General features: G+C 32.9%; 1 protein-coding gene across 11 annotated transcripts in view; it reads left to right on the top strand.

Moving 5' to 3' along the window:
* Nucleotides 1-20,839, top strand: part of ZNF280D (zinc finger protein 280D) — a 112,675-nt gene that overhangs the window by 72,995 nt on the left and 18,841 nt on the right. For 7 of the 11 annotated variants that reach the window (XM_057722442.1, XM_057722441.1, XM_057722439.1 and 4 more), the window contains 3 exons: nt 3,112-3,230; nt 3,378-3,414; nt 18,758-18,803. In XM_057722442.1, coding sequence (XP_057578425.1) covers nt 3,112-3,230; nt 3,378-3,414; nt 18,758-18,803 — 202 coding nt within the window. The other 4 variants (XR_009051388.1, XR_009051390.1, XR_009051389.1 and 1 more) reach the window with 4 other exon arrangements.

Raw genomic sequence — 20,839 nt, 5'->3', positions numbered from 1 at the left:
GTTGGAATAGCATGAATGGAGGTGCAGAAATGAGAAAGTAGAAGGCCTACAGAGGGAATGGTAGTAGTAAATGTATAAAGTTCATATAATAGTAACAAGATTGAAATCAGGGCAATAGTTTTGAGCTTAGAACCAGATTGTAAAGGTGTCAAAAATAAGGCTAAGGAGTTTGAAGTTATTTTGGAGGGCATTGGAGAACCTTTGATGTTTTATATAGAATTGAGTGAAACTGAAGGAAACTTGAATTTCTTCTCACCTTCAACAATAGGTTGAGTTATAGATGCATGAATCCTATTGATTAGGACTTTTCTGGTAGTTATGAATAATCTAGTAAGGACTTCGGTTAAAATGGTGAGATAGTATTACATCATCTTTAAGAAACTGGGCTCTGGAATGAAAGTGCTTAATTTCAAACCTCGTCCTGGCCTTTACCAGCTCTATGTCCTTGGTATATTACTAAGCTAACTCCATCCTCTATAAAAAGGTGATAAATTATAACACCTACCTTTTATGGGCTGTTGTAAGATTTAGATGAGATGACATGTCTAAAATTGTTAGACTAGCACAGAATAAGTACTCAGTGAATTGTTGATATAAAATGCTTGACATATTGACAGAGAAAACTACAGGTTGAGCTTTATTTTCGGAGGAAATGACATCATAAGAAAGGCCAGTCAAGATAAGTTAATTTGGGAAGGAAGGACATGATTTTAGTTTTATGAAAGTCAGTTTTTTATGTGCCAGTGTGACATCTAGGGGAAAGTACCCAGCAGACTGTTAGACTAGAGCTTTAGAGGAGAAGTCAGTCTAAGGTATGTTATTTGATTGTATTTGTATATTGGCAAAACATTTAAAATTTTAAAGTAGCTGATGAACTTCAAAAATGTATTTATGCTTTGTTAATAAACTGACAGTAACAATGATCATATTACATGATCTATTTTTTTTTCACCTAAGCAAAAATAATTTATTAGCAGGATTTCAAAAAATTTCATGGACCCTTAGAAGGAAGAGATACAGCCAGAACATATAAGGGAAACTGAAAGCCTGCTGAAGCAGGATGATTTTGTCTTTATTATTTTCCCTGGACATGGGTCCCATTCTCCTTTCTCTGTGTAAGTCAGCTTTCTCTGTTGATGACCCAAACATAGTATTCTCAGAATCCCACATTTTCTCAGATCAAGAAATGTGATTATAAATCCCAATTACAAATTCCTGTTCAGAGAAGGCTTGAGTTAGACATTCCATCCCTGGTCCAATTAACTATGTCCAGTGGAATAGGCATTTAGCTACTTACATTAAGACTACTTTTAGTGTCTGTGTGGGCAGTTTGTTAATAGAAAAAGACTATAATTAATTATTAAATTTAAGTATTTAAATCTTAACTTTCCTTAAGCTTAAAAATATTCTACTTATAAATCTAGTACATTTTAATAATCACTTTCAAGAGGGCCTTTAAATAATGTTTGATAAAGTTCATTTAAGCTGAAAAGACTAAATTTTTTTAAACGGTCTCCTTTGTACTTCAATTACCTTTAAACAATTTAACATCATTTATATGTTTAACATATTTGAATTTCTTTTAAACAGTTCGTCAGATGCTTGATCCACAAGCTCCCAAGTGCTTAACTCTAATAAACATAATAAATTAAAGATAGTGGCTTTCTAAGTTCTCTGAAGTATTTGCATGTTTTGCAGGCTTAGTAATATTTTAAAATAAACCTAAAAATTAAAAGTTAAAACATTTTAATTTAGAATCTTAAGACCAATTTTACATACTATAATATACCAGTTTTGTTTACATACTTCAAATAGCAAATGCTATACAGTTTGATCCGAGAAGTATAAAAACTATTCCTGAATTTTTAAAAAATGTATTGATGACTATGGGAATTGTTTCCTAACCTTTTTGAAAATTTACAATCATTACATATTTCATTTAAGAACTACAGTACTCGGTGAAGTTTTGTTAAGGGAACAAGCAGTTTCGGTCCAAGCAAGTGGGCCAATTCATAGTACTGGGATGCTGAGGAACTCAGACTTTGGACTTCAGTAGTGAATTAGTGGGCTTCCTAGGTGGCGCAGTGGTTAAGAATCCGCCTGCCAATGCAGGGGACACGGGTTCGATCCCTGCTCCAGGAAGACCCCCACATGCCTTGGAGCAACTAAGCCCGTGAGCCACAACTATTGAGCCCATGTGCTGCAGCTACTGAAGCCCACGCACCTAGAGCCCCTGCTCTGCAACAAGAGAAGGCACAGCAATGAGGAGCCCACGCACCACAATGAAGAGTAGTCCCCACTCACGGCAACTAAAAGAAAGCCCGCACACAGCAGAAAAGACCCAACACAGCCAATAAAATAAATAAATAGATAGATAAATAAATTAAAAAAAACAACAGTGCTTACTTTATAAAAAAATAGTGAATTAGCTACTTTAGTTAATTCAGTGTTATATGAGAATAATACTAACTTTGGATGCTTGTGGTGAGAATTAAGTAATATTTGGGAAAATCTTTAACACATAGTATACAATAGCAGCTACTGCATGATCTATTTTTAAAACCTTCAAATTTCTAATTTTTTCCTCACCTAGATAAACAGTAGATAAATGTTCCATTAGAGCACAGACTGTATTTTTTGGTCATCATTATATTCACAGTACAGTTCACTGGTAGTACACTATGTGTAAAGACAGCCTTAGTAAATATATATTGACTAATGTATGTATTGTACCTTTATATATACTGTACTCTTGCTTTGCAGATGAGCATAGGCACAGATAGATTGTGACTTGTCAAAGTGGCATATGCTGTTTGTGGAGCCAAGTCTGGACTGTAGGTCTCTTGACTCTTAGCTTTTAGTAACTGGTATGAGAGAGAAAAGTTTATAAAGCAAAAATACTTCCGGTAAATAAACAGTAATATAGTTTGAATATGACTATGCCATTTTCTAGAGAATCATTTCAGTTATATCAAGTTTATATAACAAAAATTGCAGTGACAATTATGACATGAACAGCAAATCACAGAAAAATATTCATTGAACTGGTGTGTGGATTTTCATAAAAGATAAAAACGTTTTCTTTTATACTATTTGCTTTGTTTTTTATAGGGGCATTACTCTAGTGTGCCTTAATTGTGATTTCCTAACTGATGTTTCTGGCTTAGATAATATGGCTACACACTTAAGTCAACATGAAACTCATACTTGTCAAGTTGTAATAGAGAAAGGTACGTATATATGATTGTGTTACTTTGGATTTTTGATATTTATTCCACTATTTTTGGTCAGCCTTATGTGCTCTTTACTAAATCGTTTTTCTCACTCATCATATTTCATATGCTTTTTTAAATATAAAACTTTTCTTCTAATTTCAGTTTCTGTTTGTATCCCAACTTCTGAACATCTTTCTGAGTAAGTTTAATTTTTATTCAGTGCATTTTACTTTGATGGATTTTAGCACTATTGCATTTTTAAATGTATCATTAATAGAAATGAAAAATATTAAAGTATTTTGTTTTTGTTTTTTTTTTTTAAAGCTGCTTGTTGAAATAGGTTCCTGCTCTATGGAGCTCGTGACCTGGTGCAAGACAAGTTGGAATTTCCTAAGTTCAAAGTTCTGAGATGTTTTCTTACACAAAGGCAGTTAAGCAGCCAAGTTCATGACACTAGCTCTCATTATTCAGTTCTTTTCAGCTTCAAATGGGACTAGGTTCTTATTCCACCTTATCTTTGTGTCAGGTTGACATATCTTAACATACGTTTTTATTTTATTTTTTTTCCCTCCAGTTGGCTCTCTCCAAAAATAACTTTTGTTGCTGGTCATTTCTTACTTTGCTTAAAATAATTTGTGTTTTTCTGTGCTGTACTTGCCTTCAGAATAATATGTTCCAAATGATATGGCTGTTTGTCTTTCTGTCTGTTTTGTCTGCTTTCTTAATTTCTTATAAGTCTTAAGTTTTTAGGCCAGATGATTATCTTTTTCTTCATTCGTTGTCTGTCATTGTGCTATTTTTCTTATTTTTCAGATGGAGAAGCAGCCCAGAGATTTCAAAAAATGTCCAGGGTACACCTGGACAGTGTCCCCCTTCGATGGACACAACTGATGCCTGTTCTCTCTTTCCAAGGAATGTGACTAATTTGACTGTGGGACCTGCTCTAGGTTGTGGTCTCAGGAAATCAGATCTTGGGGAGACTCCCTTCCTTCATGGCTGGCCTTCCATAAGGCTGATGCTGATATAGCCAGAGATGGTTTCTCAAGTCCCACCAAATTGAGCACAGCTTCCCACTGGGGGCTTTGGCTCTTGATCTTAAGCTTGTGGGTCACTTCTGGCCAAGAAAATCAAATCTGTGCTTCAACATTCCAGTTGAAGTTTAGTCATTTTGGCTGCTGCCCTTTAATCTTCCTCTAGCATGAATGCATCCAAGGAATACAAAAGCTCTGGTTATTAGGAAATGGTTATTTTTCATGTCCTTGGAACAACAGGTCTCTACAATTGTTCCAGAATTTCACTTATTTTTACTGTTATTTAAAATATATTACCCAGGAGTAACTTTATAGTTTTTCAACATCAATTATCGATTTAAAAAATTTTTTAAAATTTAGTTTAATTTTGATTGGTTGGTTTTATGTTCTCCAAATTTATTAATGTCTATTTTATGATGTCTATTTTTATATTCTTTTCTTTAAAACTGTTGTTTAGTGTTTGCTTTGTTTTGTTAAGAATCCAGGATATTCCCTAGAATTCTCTACGGATTTCCAATAGCTGCTTATTTATAGCGTTTTAATTTGGCTGTTGTTCAGACCATTAGACATTATTATATCCTTTCTTATTTCAGGATTATTATTATTAATATTGTCTTAATAATTGTAAGTTCTAAGGAGTAAAGAACTGACAAAACCTCTTGCAGACCTTAAAACAAGTTTTAAAGTTATATATTTGTACATCTGATACATAATGTCTACTTAGCCATTAATAGTTCCTTTGGGTAATGGTAACACTAAAAAATACGGGGGGGGGGGGGCCAATAATGCACTTGTTTCTATGATATATAAAATATATTTCCACATATATATATATTTTAAAAAGTTGACATTTGTTTATTTTAGTTACATTGACTATAGCTCTAATGAACAGTTTTGATGCTATTATTTTCTTTTAATAAAAATTCGATTGTTTAAGTGCCTCAGAAATTGTTTTCTAATAAAAAATTTCATATGAAAGCTGTAGATTTAATCATCTAAATAGAAGCATTGCCTTTATTGTTTCATGGAAGCCCTATCATGTGGCCTGCACACTGAGAGCTGTATCTACTTAGTACACCTTGGATTTTTTTCTCTGGCACAATTGAAAGGTCACTGTTTATACTGCACCAATTTATTGAATTTTAATGACGCAAAATACTTTTTGTGATCTTAGTTACCATAAGGGTTAGGAAGGCTCTGAAAGTATGACTTAATCATGTTTTTTTAATGTAAAATCAGAACTTGTTCAGTTTTACTTTCAAACAGATTTAAAGCCAATTTAGATGACTACTTATTATGTAATGTGCTTCTTGCAATTAATAATCAAAAAATTTGAACCCATAGTTTTAAATTTCCAAACTAATTACTACTATAAATGAATAATTTTTTGAAAGCTCTGAAAGTATCTTGTCTCTCAGTAGGTGGACTTGGTGTTATTCTAGTCTTTATTTCCTTATCTGCTCTAGGAAGTTATGTCATTCACCCTTTTTCTACCCGGTTTTTTAAACAATTTAAAAATTTTGCCCAGAAACAACTTCTGTACATTTTCAACATAAGTTCCTTTTTCATTTACAGACATTTGCTCTACCTTGGCTATAATTTAAAAAATATGAGAAGTTGTATTCTTGATATAACGATGTAGGAGTACTGCTTTGTGTTCTTCCATAGGACTCTGTTTTATAGTATTATCAAATTTATTTTCTTAAAGTTTTAACTCTTAAAGTTCTATCACCTCTAACTTCCTTTAAAAAAATAGTTTAAATAAAACACCTAAGGCAGTTAATACAAAACTTGTTTATTATAGGCAGTTGGTCGAATTTTAATTTTGTGCTAATGAGTTTTAGCTTAAGTCTAATCCCTCCTTGTCATAAAGTTATTCTAAATAGTTTATTCGCCTGATCAGAAATGGCCATTTCATGCATGTGTGCTTTTGGTTACCACTGAATAAAAAGTGAGATTGGTGCAGTTTAAGTCCATTGCTATTCTGAGAAAAAATGACTGCTAAACTACAGAGACTTGGATTCTTGCCCTATTTTGGCACAACACCTCACCTCTTTGGGCCTCATTTGTTTATCAGCTAGTATTTCTTGAACATCTACTTTGTGCTAGAAAAATGGACTGAAATCTTTGCCCTCACAGAACAAGCATTTTAGTGGTAAAAAAATAGACAATATAAAGTCAATAAAATATATAGTATGTTAGATAGTGGTCAATAGTATGGAGAAAAATAAAATAGGGAAGGGGAATAAGAAGTACTGGGTGGGAGTTTGGAGGTTGCCATTTAAAATTTGATAGCCAGGGAAGGTCTTACAGAGAGATGACATTTGAGTAAAGACCTCAAGGAAGAACTGCATGGAGACTGGTTTGGCTGCAAAGAAGTGATAAAGAGGGAGAATAGTAGGAGTTGGGGCCTGCAAGGTAATGTGGGCCCTTATGGACCATTGTGAGGAATTTGCCTTTTATTATGAGATAAGTAGCTATTAGAGCATTTTGAATAGAGGAGTATTTTATACCCCAATAAAAATCACAGTCAGCAAAAACCTTTAAGTACAGAAGAGTGTCTGTATTACCCTAGCTGCTGTCTTTGGAATAAATTGTAGAAGACCAAGGACAAAATCAGGGAGATTAATTAAGAGGTCATTGTAATAATCCAGGTGTGAGATGGTGGGGATTTAGGCTAGGCTGCTAGCAGTTTAGGTGATAAGAGGTTTGATTGGGGACATATTTTGAATTCGTTGATGATTAAGATGTGAAGTGTAGAAGAAAAGTTTTGAGGATGGTTCCAGTTATTAGTGTGAGCAACTGGAAAGATGGCGTTGATATTAACTGAGATAGGGAAGACTAGAAGTAATAGATTTGAGAGGGAAGATGATGAGTTTGGTTTGGGGCATATTTTAGTTTGAGATATCTATTAGATATCCAAGTTGAGATGTCATAATCATTCATCTGTATGAATTTAGTGGGGTGTTCTAGGCTGTAAATATCATTTAACATTTTTAAATGTCATGGGAATAAATACAAGTAAAACTGGGGAAAACAATAAGATTGGTGTATGCATCACTGTCAACATCCTGGTTATGCTTTTGTGTTATCATTTTGTACTATTATTTTGTATTATAAGATGTTATCACTGGGGAAACTGGACAAAGGGAATCTCTCTGTGTTATTTCTTATAACTGCATGCGAATATACAATTATACCAAAATTTAAGATTCAATGAAAAGAAGAAAAAAAAAAAAAAAAAGATTCAATGAAAAAAGTCATGGGATCACCAAGGGATAGTAGAGAGAAAGAGAAAAGGCAAGGTCCACAGACTGAGCTCTGGGGAATCTGATAGTAAAACGTCAGGGAGATGAAAAGGAATTGGCAAAGGAAACTGAGGAGAGGCCAGTGGTGTAGGAGTGGCAGTGTTCTTCGAGCCTCAGTTATCTTGTTTGTAAAATGTAAATGCTGACTTGTCCTAGAGTTCTGAGATTCTGTTATTCAATATTGGTTATACTTATATGTCATAATTTGTTCTTATGACAAGATAAGTTTAGAATGCCACATATCCTTATCCCCAGTAGCAGAAACAGGGACTCTTTGACCTTGAGAAAATCAAATGTTCACATTATTCCTCAGCACGTTTAACTCTTTCATATACTCTTTTAAAAGTAGTTCTCTTTCACTTCTATTAAAGAAGGTAACTTTGTCAGTTTTTCCCAAGTTCTGTACTGTAGAACTAATGTCCATAATTTATAAGTTGGGGGGGGGAGTTTCCATGGCCAAATAAATTTAGGCAATGCAAGTTAAAGTTAAACTGATTGTTTGATATGGGCTTTTTCATGCTGTATGCGGCTTGTGAATGTCTAAGAGAATATTTATTTGACCTTAGAATTTTTTTCTTTGAATACGTATTAACTTCTTATCTCCGTGGAATAACGTGTAGAATACTGATCTGGAGTAATCCTTCTTCAGATTTTATGAACTGGGAAATAAAAAAGTATTGATAGTTGTGTAGGGTGTTGCCTAAGATGGATTCCTAGACATTTCATTTATGTTTATGAATCATTTGTAAGATAGAGTTTGTAACTAGATGCTAGCAATGTAAACTTTCATATTTTTAGAAATATCAGAAAAATTATATCCTCATTATTATGTTTGTGAAAATCTAATAAATGCATAACAGAGGCAGACCAGTTATTAGTTTATTTTGCCTCTGATTATAGCAGCAAGGGATTTTTTTTGTTGGAGAGTATGGTTACTTTACATGATTTCACACTAAGAAGCTTAAGAATCTCATTATTTCTAGCTTCTCTCTGTAACTCTTTATGCTTAGCTCATCAATCTACCCACTTACCTACTTTTCTTGAGACTATTTTCAGCCTTTTATTATCTGTTAAGGAGTTTCTTATATAGTAAAGTTTTACTTCCTACTTAAACAGCTTCCTGAGAACTTCTTTGATACTAAGATTAGGTCATTTGATAGCCAGCTTCATTTTAAACCCCCTCAGACCCTTAAAGGTACAGTGTGGTATATTGGTTAAAGAGCATAGGCTATGCAGTTGATTGCCTAGTTTGGAGTTCCTACCCTGCTGTTTACTAGAACATGTGTGACTTTGGGTTGGTTACAGACTTCTGTGCTTCATTCATGTTTTGTAAAATGCATACAAACAACAGTACCTGTTCATAATGTGTAGAGGGAATTAAATGAATTAGTATATGTATATAGTACTTAGAAAGTGGTGCATAGGAGGCACTATATAACTGTAAAGTTATTGTTACTTTTATTACTTTTCATAATTTTACTTCTGCCTGCAGTTTATTCAGGTAGAATTATCCTAATCTTCAGCCTGCTTTTCATTCTAACCTTCTCATAACCATTTTCACAAATCATGTATGTTAACTTTCTTTTCCTAACCCAGTAAATCTTTCTTAAGAGCCGATCATTTGAAGCACGTATAAGTCATAAAATTAGGTTTTTGATGTCTAAAGCTCAATAACTTGTATTTTTAGGGAATAGATATGAATGTTTCTAGGTTCATTTTAGTCATCCCTGTCTTTAAAAATAGTATAAATAGTATTTTTCTCTAAATTATATTGCCTTATACTGACCACACCATGGTTTGTCTCATACTTTCAGCCCACCTCTCTGATTTTGAGATCCTTCTACAGCCTCACTCTAGTCATTTTGGTATTTGCCCACCTGGAAGAGCTTATCTTCCTCTACAAAATGGAGAAGCTGCTGTGCATCTCTTTTTCTATATCATTTATTGAAATGTGGGAACTTACTGTTTTTAATCCTCCACACAGAAAAGTATCTTTATCCTTACTTCTGTGTAGTGTTGGGAAAGGAGTACAGCTTTTAAATAAGGCAGTCATAGGTGTAAATCCTGGCTGTATATCTAACCAGCTCTGTAGCCTTGTGAAAATTACTTCACCTTGTCTTCCTCATTAGTGAAAGGTATGTAATAATTCTTTGCAAGGTGGCTATAAGAAATAGAGATAATCTGTGGACATTAAATTATGAATTTAAATAATTCAAATTACTTAAATAATTAATTAAAATTATTTGGCACTGGCCTGACAAAAAAGTAATCATTCAATAAACGCCAGTTGTTGGTGCCATAGCTGCTGTTGCTGATATTACTACTACTGACTACTGCTGTTCCTGCTGCTGCTCCAGCTATTATTGCTGTTAGTACTACTATTACTGATACTACTTCCAGGAGACCCTGGGAACTACGTATCAGTGGGTTCTTCTCATCATTGAGAGTTTTAGTGGCAATCCATCTGTACTGTAGTTATTTGTAATTTTAGCTCATAGTTCACAGGTCTTGGAGTATATTCCTCCAAACTGCTGGATGGATGGCATTTTATTACAGTGTTTAATTGTACCTCATATAATTCTCAAATGTCAGAATTTGATTGTAGTTCTGACTTTTCCTGTCTAAAGACTATGAAGCAGCACCCTTGTTAAAAACTGGTACATAATCCTCTCTGCTTAGAAGGAAAACTGTTTTTTTTCTTTTGAGCTTACAGAATTTCTTTTTTAAAGAAAACCTTTTATTAATTATTTCCAGGCATTCATTTTCAGTCCTCTTGGCTATTTATCTAATACTACTAAGTTTATGAAACTGTGTAATTGTGCTAGTTAGCAATAGTAAAGTGGCTCTTTCTTTTGTAGACCTTTGAAGTGATTTTTTTAAATCTACTTTTCTCAGATGTTAGATTGTAACTCGATCATGAAATTGCTCTTTTCTCTGTTTCTCCCTTCTTCCATTTTCTTCTGTATATCTATCTGGATAGATTAATTATTACATAGAATGGAAGTAAAGTTTTAAATTTTGCAAGGTTTGTTTCCTTGACAAAAAGTTGAGAGTAGATATTTCCCTCTAGCAATCTTCAGAGCATAAGAATCCATAGTAAATCCATAAAACTCAAGCTTGGAAAACTTGGCTACTCAGCCAAAGTTGTCTATTTATTGACTGAATCAAATGTCCTAAAAGCCACAGTTTGAAGTGATTTTAAAAGTTGATTTAATTCTCTCAATGACTTCCAATTTTATTCTAAGCAAAGTATAATGTAAGGGCACTGACTGGAGTCAAAATATCAGAGTTCAAAACCCAGCTCTCTCACTTTATGTTCAAGTTATTCCGTTTATTCATTTGTAAATAATCTTTACATAGTTGTTTTGAAGATTTAAAAGAGGTGTAAAATGTATTTTACAGATAAAAATGTGTTTTATATTTTATTAAATATCCCTAATTTAAAGAGTGCTAGGGAAAAAATGAAAGTGTAAAACTGACTTTCCTTGGAGCTGTGAGTTCCTCTCTTGTATTTCTGGCTGCTGAACTTTATACTTAGCACCAGTGGTAATTACATGGCTCTTTCATAGTGTAATATAAATAACCCTTCTACATACTCATTGACACCAAACATTGATTCCCTGCCTTCTGTGCCACAGGGTAATTACACAATAGGCAGTCAGAAATGGAGACATTTATCCACATTTTCACAGGGCCACACAGTAAACTGATTTCATAATTAGTTAAACCCCTAACACCAGGTATATATTACATTATGTGGTTTTTGTGCAGTGCTATACCAGAAGAGAATCTGGACTTGTTCCAAAGAGAAATACCACTTTATTATACCACTCTCAACTAAACCAGTAAGTCGTTAATTAGCTTTCATAAATGCAAGCAGAGAGTAAGCTCTTTTAGGAGTATAATGGCAACCTTTTTAAAATAAGTTTTATATTTGAAAATAATATTTCTGTTAAAATGTTTACTTCTACTAACTCTATTTCCATTGAAGAATATGTAAAGAATTGTTCCATTATTTTCCTGTGAAATTCTGAACTTATTTAGAGGAATTATTGGCTCTGGTCATAATCCAAGTTATTAGAGTCTTAAATGTTCAGAATGGTTGGAGGGTCTTCATTTCATATATTTGGTTTAGCAGGAAAAAAAAAACTGATCTCATCTATGAGATACACAGAATTTATTTTGGGTTTGTTTCTTTCTCTAAACTTTTGAAATGTAACTGGGATTGGAGATAATGGGGGATCATGCCCTTAGATTCTCTTATCCTACCATGGACATTACTATCTCATTACTGTCTCAAACCAAATCTTTAGTAACCGTAAAATAGTTTTTCCTTTACAAAGTGGATGCAATATATTTGCCCCTGGTATGTAATTGCAAGTTAGTAAGTAGGAGCTGTGCATCAAAATACAGTGGTTTCTGGCATTTTGGACTTCTGCCTTTGATAGCTGGTAAGCAGGAAATACTGGGAGAACCATTGAAAGGGAAATGTAAATGAAACTTTACTGTAGTCCTTCATTTAGGGCAAACTCTACCAACTTCTACCAGTGTTTCTGAGGTTACTACCATTTTTTCAGTCTCCTGATTCTGAGGGTAGTTTGCATATACATTATAAATTAAGTATTCAGGGTTTAATTCAATATTGCCAGCAAAATAAAAAAACAAAATAACAAAATTATAGCCTAAGTCTGGTATTAGAATCTTCTGCCTCTACTGATGGTCTTATTTTTTGCTTCATATTTTACACATAAATATTTTGTTTCTCTTGATTCTTTGTATTTACCTAGTTCTTTCCTCTGTTCATCTAGAATGATTTTTTACTCTGTCTTCCCTGATGACCGAATTATATTCGTGTCTTCAGAAGTGAGTAGATCATTTCCTGCTAGAGTAAATTGATCAACAATCAAATATCTTAATTTCAGGATGGGGGAAGTATGGCAGAAAAATCTCAAAACATTGAAAATATTTAGGTAAAAAGCTTAAGAGCCTGTGTGGCACACTCAGGTAAATTCTAGACAGTAAGATTGGTTCCTGACTCTACCCATGGCAGTAATAATAGCTAACATTTATTGAGTACATACACTAAATGTTTTACATTTATTCACTCATTTAATTCTCACAAACGAATGAGATATGCACTGTTCTTGTCCCAATTTTATGGATGAGACAGCTAAGATACAGATAAGTCATTTGCCGAAGGTCACATAGCTGTTAAAAGCCTCAATTTAAATTATGATAGTCTGTCTTCAGAGGCTAAACTGATAAGTACTATGTCTCTTGCTTCCTTCGTTGTGTTTGTGGTTCCAAATGTACTTTCTTGCCTAGTTTACTATCCATCAGTAGCTGGATGGGCCTAAGCGTCAGTGTGAAGGCCCTTTGTTTCCCCAGAAGGGTAGGCAACAACTGATGCAGTTGTAGCATTGGGACCAGAATCTAGCCTCCCAATCTTAGAGTAGTGTTTCTATGATGTATGGGCAGTAGAACATTTCAGCAAACATTGGCATAAATTGGTCTATTAGTGAGATTAATTTGGCAGTGATACTCAGCATGTTTTACAGTGGCAATGTAATGGCATGATTTTAAGGGAGCCTGATTTATAGCAGATTTGGCTGTGAAACTATGCAGTGGAATTTTGAAGTAGAACCGGTTCTGTTGCTTAATGGAGTTGTTGCTTCAGCATTTTTAAGCTGCAGATTTTTCTCATTTACAATATAGAGGCAATTGGATAATATAATCTCTTAGGACTCAAGTCTAATTCTAATATACTATGATATTTTTGAATGGATTGAAAAATAAATAGTAAAATTCAGGGGTCATGTTCTGGATGACAATTCGAGAGTTATTGATTTGAAAGTGGTTGTTGGAGTTGTGCCAAAGGATGAGCTATATATATAAGACTGAGTAGGTCTGAGTGGTAAATATTTCTATATGAATTGGCAGACATGCAGGGGGTCATGTTTGCTCTTGTTTACCTTTATCCAATTTGTACTTACATTCTGTTGGTTTTACTTTATCACCCCCCCAAAACCTTCCTCTTCTTCTTTGACACTGCTGCTGCTTTGCCTGGGACAGTCATTAACTGTCTCTCTTTTTTTTTAATAATAAAAATTTATTATTAATATGTTAAATTAATATTTCACAATAGAAAAATTATGTGAATACAGTGACATAGAAATTTCTGGGACTTAGAAGTAAGAAAAATAGTGATCAAAAGTTTTTCCTGCTGTTTTTGGAGAGACACTTCCTGTCCTACCTAGGGATCACAGCTGAGTAAGCAAGCATTAGGACTGCAAGTGACTTTGAACTCTTTGTAGTTGAGATGCCATGTGACTTCCCAATTTCTGTGGCCTTTTCATTGACACATTATGTGTCTAACCATTTTTTTTTTTTTTCTGAGTCAAAAACTAGGACCCATATTCTGATAAAAGAAAAACAAAAAACAACTTAACCACTTTGTTGTTCTTTTGTCAGTCATTATCTGTCTCTTATCTGGTCTCCCTAACGAACTTATCCTCTTCTGATACTGCCCTTTTTCTTTCTGATGCACAAATCTAATCATACTTTCTTATTAACCTTAGAATAAAGTTCTTAGCATAAACTCTTTAGCGTGACAATCAGGATCTTTCCTCAGGTAGCCCTTGCTGTGTCTTCAGTTGCATCCTTGATTATTCTCTGTTGTTCCCTATCTTCTAGTCATATGAGAGCACTCAGTATCATATCACTGCTTTGTTGTTTTTTATTTTTTTGCTTTTGCTCTGCCTTGACTCTCTTTTCCCTGCTTTGCTAACTCCTGCTCTCGCTGCAACACCACTTTCACGGTAGTATCTTCACTGCCTCCTTGCGTCTTTCCCCTTCGTAGTAGCTCAGTCCTTTGTATGGCCGCAATATAGATATGTCTTTTTTAGCACTTCACAAATCTGTAAACATTTGCTTCAATACATTTCCGTGACAGTAAACTCCTTGATAGGAGGGACTATGTCTTAACTATGGACTGGAACTCTTAGCACAGTACCCGATGTATGTGCAACCTGGTAAATGTTCAGATCAATCATCCTTTCCACACATATGTTAACACCTCTCAGAACAAATAGTCAGAAATGGTACACTAAATGTTTTACTCATATTTATTAGTATGACGATTACTATCCCAAATTTAAACTTGAATGTGTAACTGGAAGTTCTTGAGAACTGGTTGACTTTGCTACTGGCTTGTAAATCTCTTTTCAGCTTTTTTAGTTTGCTTATAAGTGTTCTTAAAGATTACGTTTTGAAAATCAGCATTGAAATTTTTGGCTTTTAAATGTTATTAGAAGGAAAGAATGTGGTCTGACAAATGAATGTGAGCATTTTCCCCTTTATAGCTCTTCCCTCTACCCGCTGGTATGGTTATAGTATGAATGAAACATCAAAAGAACGCAATGGTGTAATTTAATCAAAGTACTCAATTTACATGTAGCTTTGGATTGGTCATGTGATCTGCAGAAAATTCAAGTAGGGACATTTATTTCATATTGAGCTTTAGAGGGAAAGCAGGTTTATATACAGAAGAAAAATTATTTGCAATCTTGCTCTCTAATGGTTGTTGAAATTCATAACCAGTCAACCCTTCTGTTCCCTTTACATTGAAATCTTAAATAGTGTTTGTTTTAAATGCTATGCAAAATTCTTCTATTAAAAACATATTGGAACATTCACAGGTGAAAAGTATAATTATTTAATGGCAGGTCATTAGCTCAGAACTTTGAGCTTAGCAAATTTCACTGTCTTCTGCCAACCAATTGAATATCTCAAATGATGACTATTTCAGCAGGCATCTTTAATGAATGAGATTAAAGGTAAGAACATGTTTTTCTTTTCAAAATGTTAATGATATATTAGTAATTGTATTAAAATTTGTTAATTCTAAAGTGTGCTTTTGTAGTTACAAAAATGTAGTGCACATTTTAATGATGAATTTATAACTCAGTGAAATTTTATGTAGTGTGCTTTTCTAATTTTTTTTAGATTTGTTTTTCTAAATATTTTCACTGGCTATTACAGTGCTGTCCCTTAAACAGAACACCGGTGTGGATAAAGCCACAAAACAAAATTGGGAACATAGGCCTCTTATTGCTAGTTATTTCAATAATTTATTTTGTTCTCATCTGCCAGTTTCTTAGTCAATAAAATGAAGAGTAATAAAAACCTGTCACTAACCTCCCTTGCAGAGATATTAAGAAAATTCAGTTTCCCCAGATGAAATGCCAGCAATAATAGTAACACAGGCTTAATAGCTTTTAATTGCTGCATAAAATCAATTTATTAGAATAGCTATGTGTGAAAATGATTAGCATGGTAATGTTTCTTTTGTAAGAATTTAAGTTCAATCTTTGATAACATTTCCAACAGTAAGCTGAAAAGGAGAATTCTTTAAAAAATATTTGTAAACTACTTTGTAACCAGTGTTTCACAGTTTTGCAAACTGAGTTTAAAATTATTAAATGCTTAGAAATAAAAATCAATATCTACTTCTTGTTTCTTCCAATAAAAAACAAAAATTTTTCGTTTCCTTACAACTTTATACGTTATTCTTAAAACAATTATTTTCCCATATAAATTATTAAACCAATGTAGTTGTACTGTACAGTTGATGCTATTTCATCTTTATGAATATTGCTGTTCACAATTAAATACCTGAGAGAATTAAAAATCTTTAACCCAAAAAATGATAGACATTTGTGCATTTTGTTAATTTTTTGTGCAAGTTTTATTCATTTAGATATATTTAGCAAAGTTAGTTGAAAATTGTAAACTCTACCAATATAATACTTCTACAAAAAAGGACGTTCTATTTCAAATTGTTTACAATTTCATGTAATAACTAAAATATGTGTAAGTAATTTTACACAGTTGTGTTAATATCTAGGAAAATAGTAGCATTTATAGACCTAATTTTTTAAATGTGCCCTCAGAGAATGGATAAAGAGGGGTGTTTGGCAACTCAATATTTCACTGAGTAACCAGCTTTTAGGATGATTTACAATTTCTATTCTACTAGATGTCTTCATTTTTGTCCATGAAATTTGTCAGTGTAGCTATTGCTTATGTTAAATATATTAATCCTTAAGTATAGATATTAAGCCTTCATTAAGTTATGAATTGCTTAAGTATTTATTAATGGCATTTCTGATCAGGTACTCACTCTACTTAGGCAGATTAAAATTGTTTAATATATGATATCACCAAATAATATTTAGTTGTCACCAGTTTAAAACAGAGATCCTTTGGAAAAGCTAGTTTTTATGTTAAATTGATATATTGGGTTGGCCAAAAAAGTGCCTTCGGTTTTTAAGTAAAAATAAAAAGACACATTTTTCATTTTCACCAAGAACAACATATTCACCCTTTTGTTCCACTACCTTCTGCCATTTTTCAGACAACTTCATAATTCCATCTTCCTAAAACTTTTTATCTTTTAAAGCAAAGAACTGTTCCAGGTGCCTTTTACAGTCTTCCAGGGAGTTGAAATTTTTTCCATTGAGAGAGTTTTGTTAAAGACCTAAATAAATGGAAATCCGAAGGTGCAATTGTCTGCTGAATGCAGTGGATGAATCAGAACTTCCCAGTCAAGCTGTTAACAGTTTTTCCCTAATCATCAAAGAAACATGCGGTCTTGCCTTATCCTGATGGAAGATATGCATTTTCTGTTAACTAATTCTGCATGCTTTTCATCGAGCGCTGCTTTCAGTTGGTCTAATTGGGAGCAGTATTTGTTGGGATGTTTGGTTTTCCGGAAGGAGCTCATAATAGAGGACTCCCTTCCAATCCTACCATATACACAATATCACCTTCTTTGGATGAAGACTGGCCTTTGGTGTGGTTGGTGGTGGTTCATTTCACTTGCCCCATGATCTCTTCCATTCCACATTATTGTACAGTTAACCACTTTTCATCGCCCATCACAATTTGTTTTAAAAATTGAACATTTTCATTATGTTTAAGTAGAGAGTCACATGCAAAAATACGGTCCAGAAGGTTTTTTTCACTTAACTTATGTGGAACCCAAACATCAAAGCGATGAACACAACCAAGCTGGTGCAAATGATTTTCAGCGCTTGTTTTGGATATTTTGAGTATGTCAGCTATCTCCTGCGTGGTATAACATTGATTGTTGTCAATTAATATCTTGATTTGATCACTATCAGCTTCAACTGGTCTACCCGACCGTGGAGCATAGTCCAGCAAGAAATCACCAGCATGAAATGTCACAAACCACTTTTGACGCGTTTGATCACAGCACCTTCTCCATGTGCTGCACAAATCTTTTTTTGCATTTCAGTTGCATTTTTATCTTTCTTGAAATAATAAAGCATAATATGCCAAAAATGTTGCTTTTTTCTTCCATCTTCAATATTAAAATGGCTACACAAAAATTCACCAATTTTGATGTCTTTTTTTAAATGCACGCTGATATGACAGCTGTCACATATGACCTAACAACATTGTTTTGAGTGAAGTTCAAGACAACTAAGTGCTACTAGAGCCATCTTACAGAAAAAAACGAGCGAACCTATGGCCAACCCTGTATTTTAAAAGATTTTATAGATGACATACGCCTTTGTTAATGTAATATAATTAGTATTTTTTAGAAATCAAAATTTAAAAATTTATAGTTAATATTTGAGCTATGCTTATGAAGGTTTTTAAGAGAATACATTTTTCAAAATTTTTAATTATTTCTGTAAGTTTACCACCTCTAAAGTAAGTTAATTGTAATATATAATTGAAATGATGTTACTATTTTGAACTTTACAATAGATAAAATATTTATTTTTTCTCACTTTTTGATGCATGTTATATATATTAGGCACATAACCTGCTTTCATTTTTTAAAGGGTAATTCTTTTTTTGAAACTTTTACTAATGTGTTATGTCTTTTTTTTAAATTGTACTCAACATCGAGAATATTTCTTAAGTGCTCTTGTTTTTAGAGAAGGAAATATATATCTGTATTCATTTATTTACAAAATATATTGAATCTCCTATTTATTCTCATGCATTTTGTTTCCTATAAAATATTTACAGAGGTCATTTACTATTATAGTATAAATGTACATTAATTTAGATTTACATTTAAATTATTTCAAGCATGCAGAAAATAACTGTTTCATATTTTTTATTGTAAACATAAAATTAAATACTCAATATTTATTTTGTTTTCAAGATTAAAAAATGAAGCTCCCACTAAGGAACAAGAACCTGTGTCTGAGGTAAATTATATTATATTTCATACCTCTTAAAGATTTATACATTTGAAAGTATTGTGGGTGTGATTTTTAAAACATTTCAATGTGTGTACATGACTAACAATTACTGGCATGTTATCAGAAAGAAAAAAATTGAGATTTTTGTTTTCATTATATATGAAAATATCTAACGCTCAGTAAAATTGTAGTGTTTTATTTTGACAAAAACATTATTATATTTGACTTGCCTGTTATTTAGTGCAACTAATAAGTAATGGAGATAAATTTATGACTTAAAAATTCTGAAATCATTAAAATATCAAACTTTTGACACATCGGAAAATTAATCTTTTTAGGAGATTTTATTTTCTGAGACTCTCAAAAAGATTTAAGTAATTTTTAAAATAGAAATATTTTGAATATATAGTAAATACATTTTAGCTATCTTAAACAGGCATTCTGAATATAACACTCAGGGTTATCATTTAAATGTTATTTACTGGACAGTCTAATGTATGAGTGTAGAAATAATTTTGCTTATGTACTTGCTTTCTTGGTGTCAGTTTTTAAAATACTGCTTAATATTACTTGTCTCTCTCTCTCAGTATAATGAAGCAAAGCCGGTTCACCATTTATCTTTCAAATAACATTTCTGTCTTGTAGAGGAGTAAGTGAAACCTGGACAGTATCAGCCTTCTCCTAAGGGGGTTTCTTTTATCCCACAGAAAGTTTTTATTTGTTTGAAAGGTTTTTAACTACCAATAAATGTCTTTACTAGATATAGGATTTCTTGGTTATTTGTTTATTCTTGAGCGAGTTTTGGTGTTTGAGGATTTGGTAGATTTTATCTAAAATGTTGAGTTTATATGTATCCAGTTGTTTGTATTATTCCCTTATTCTTTTAATGCAGTGATAATCCTCTTTTATTCTTCATGTTGATAGTTTGTGTGTTCTTTTTGTTTCTAATGTTGTCATATATTTTAACTAGGTTATAAAGACAATACAGTGTTACCATTTTTATTTTAAGTAGTCTTTTTTAGAGCAATTAAATACTTAAAAATTTTATATTCACCTTCATTTTTTCCCACTTCTAGTGGTCTTCATTTCTTTATGTAGCTCTTGGTTTCTTTCTAGTATCACATTCCTTTTGCCTAAACAACTTTATCTCATGTCACAGATCTACTGGTAATTACTTCTTCCATGCTTTTTTCCTTCAAAAAAATCATTATTTTTTGTTTTTGAAAGTAATTTTTTGGTAAGTATAAAATTCTGGGTTAACTGTTTTCTTTCAGCAGTTTAAAGAAGTCATTTTATTGTCTCTTGGCTTGCATATTTTCTGACAAGGTGTCTTACTGTGATTTTTATCTTTGTTTCTGTGTGTGTATGTAATGTGTCAATTTTCTTTGGTTGCCCTCTAGATTTTGTCTCTATCTTTAGTTCTTATCAATTTGAACATGATGTGTCTAAGTCTGGTTTGCTCAGTTGTTTATATGTTTATATATTTATGTATTGATTTTGGCATTCATCCTGATTGATATTCTCTGACTAGTCCCGTGTCTTCTGCTTCCAGGGGTTTCAATTTCACATATATTGTACCATTTGATATTAATCCCTATTCTTAGATGCCCTGTTCTAGTCCCCCCTCCCCCCCCACACACTCTTTTTTTTCCCTTAGTGTTTCAGTTTGGGTAATTTTTATCTATTGACCTACTTACTGATTCATTTTTCAGTTGTATAAGGTCTACTGATGAACCCATCAAAAACATTTTTCATTTCTGTCATTTGGGTTTTTTTGGTTTTTTTCCCTAGTGTTTGCATTGATTCTACAGTTTCTTATCCTTTGATAAAATTCCCATCTGATCATACGTGTTGTCCTCCTTTTTCTACCAAAGCATTTAACATATTAATCATAGTAATTTAAAATTTTCTGTCTGATAGTTCCAACAGTTGTGTTGTATCTAAGTCTGGTTCTGCTAATTGTTTTATCTTCTGACAGCATAGTTTGTTTTCCCCCCTTGCTGCTTCTATGTGTGTTTGGTTGAAAGCAAGACATTATGTGT

This window comes from Hippopotamus amphibius, chromosome 2, assembly GCF_030028045.1.
Source record: "Hippopotamus amphibius kiboko isolate mHipAmp2 chromosome 2, mHipAmp2.hap2, whole genome shotgun sequence".
In the NCBI taxonomy this organism is placed as follows: Eukaryota; Metazoa; Chordata; class Mammalia; order Artiodactyla; family Hippopotamidae; genus Hippopotamus; species Hippopotamus amphibius.
The sequence above is the reverse complement of the archived record's forward strand: the minus strand, read 5'-3'. Positions and strand labels throughout refer to the sequence as shown.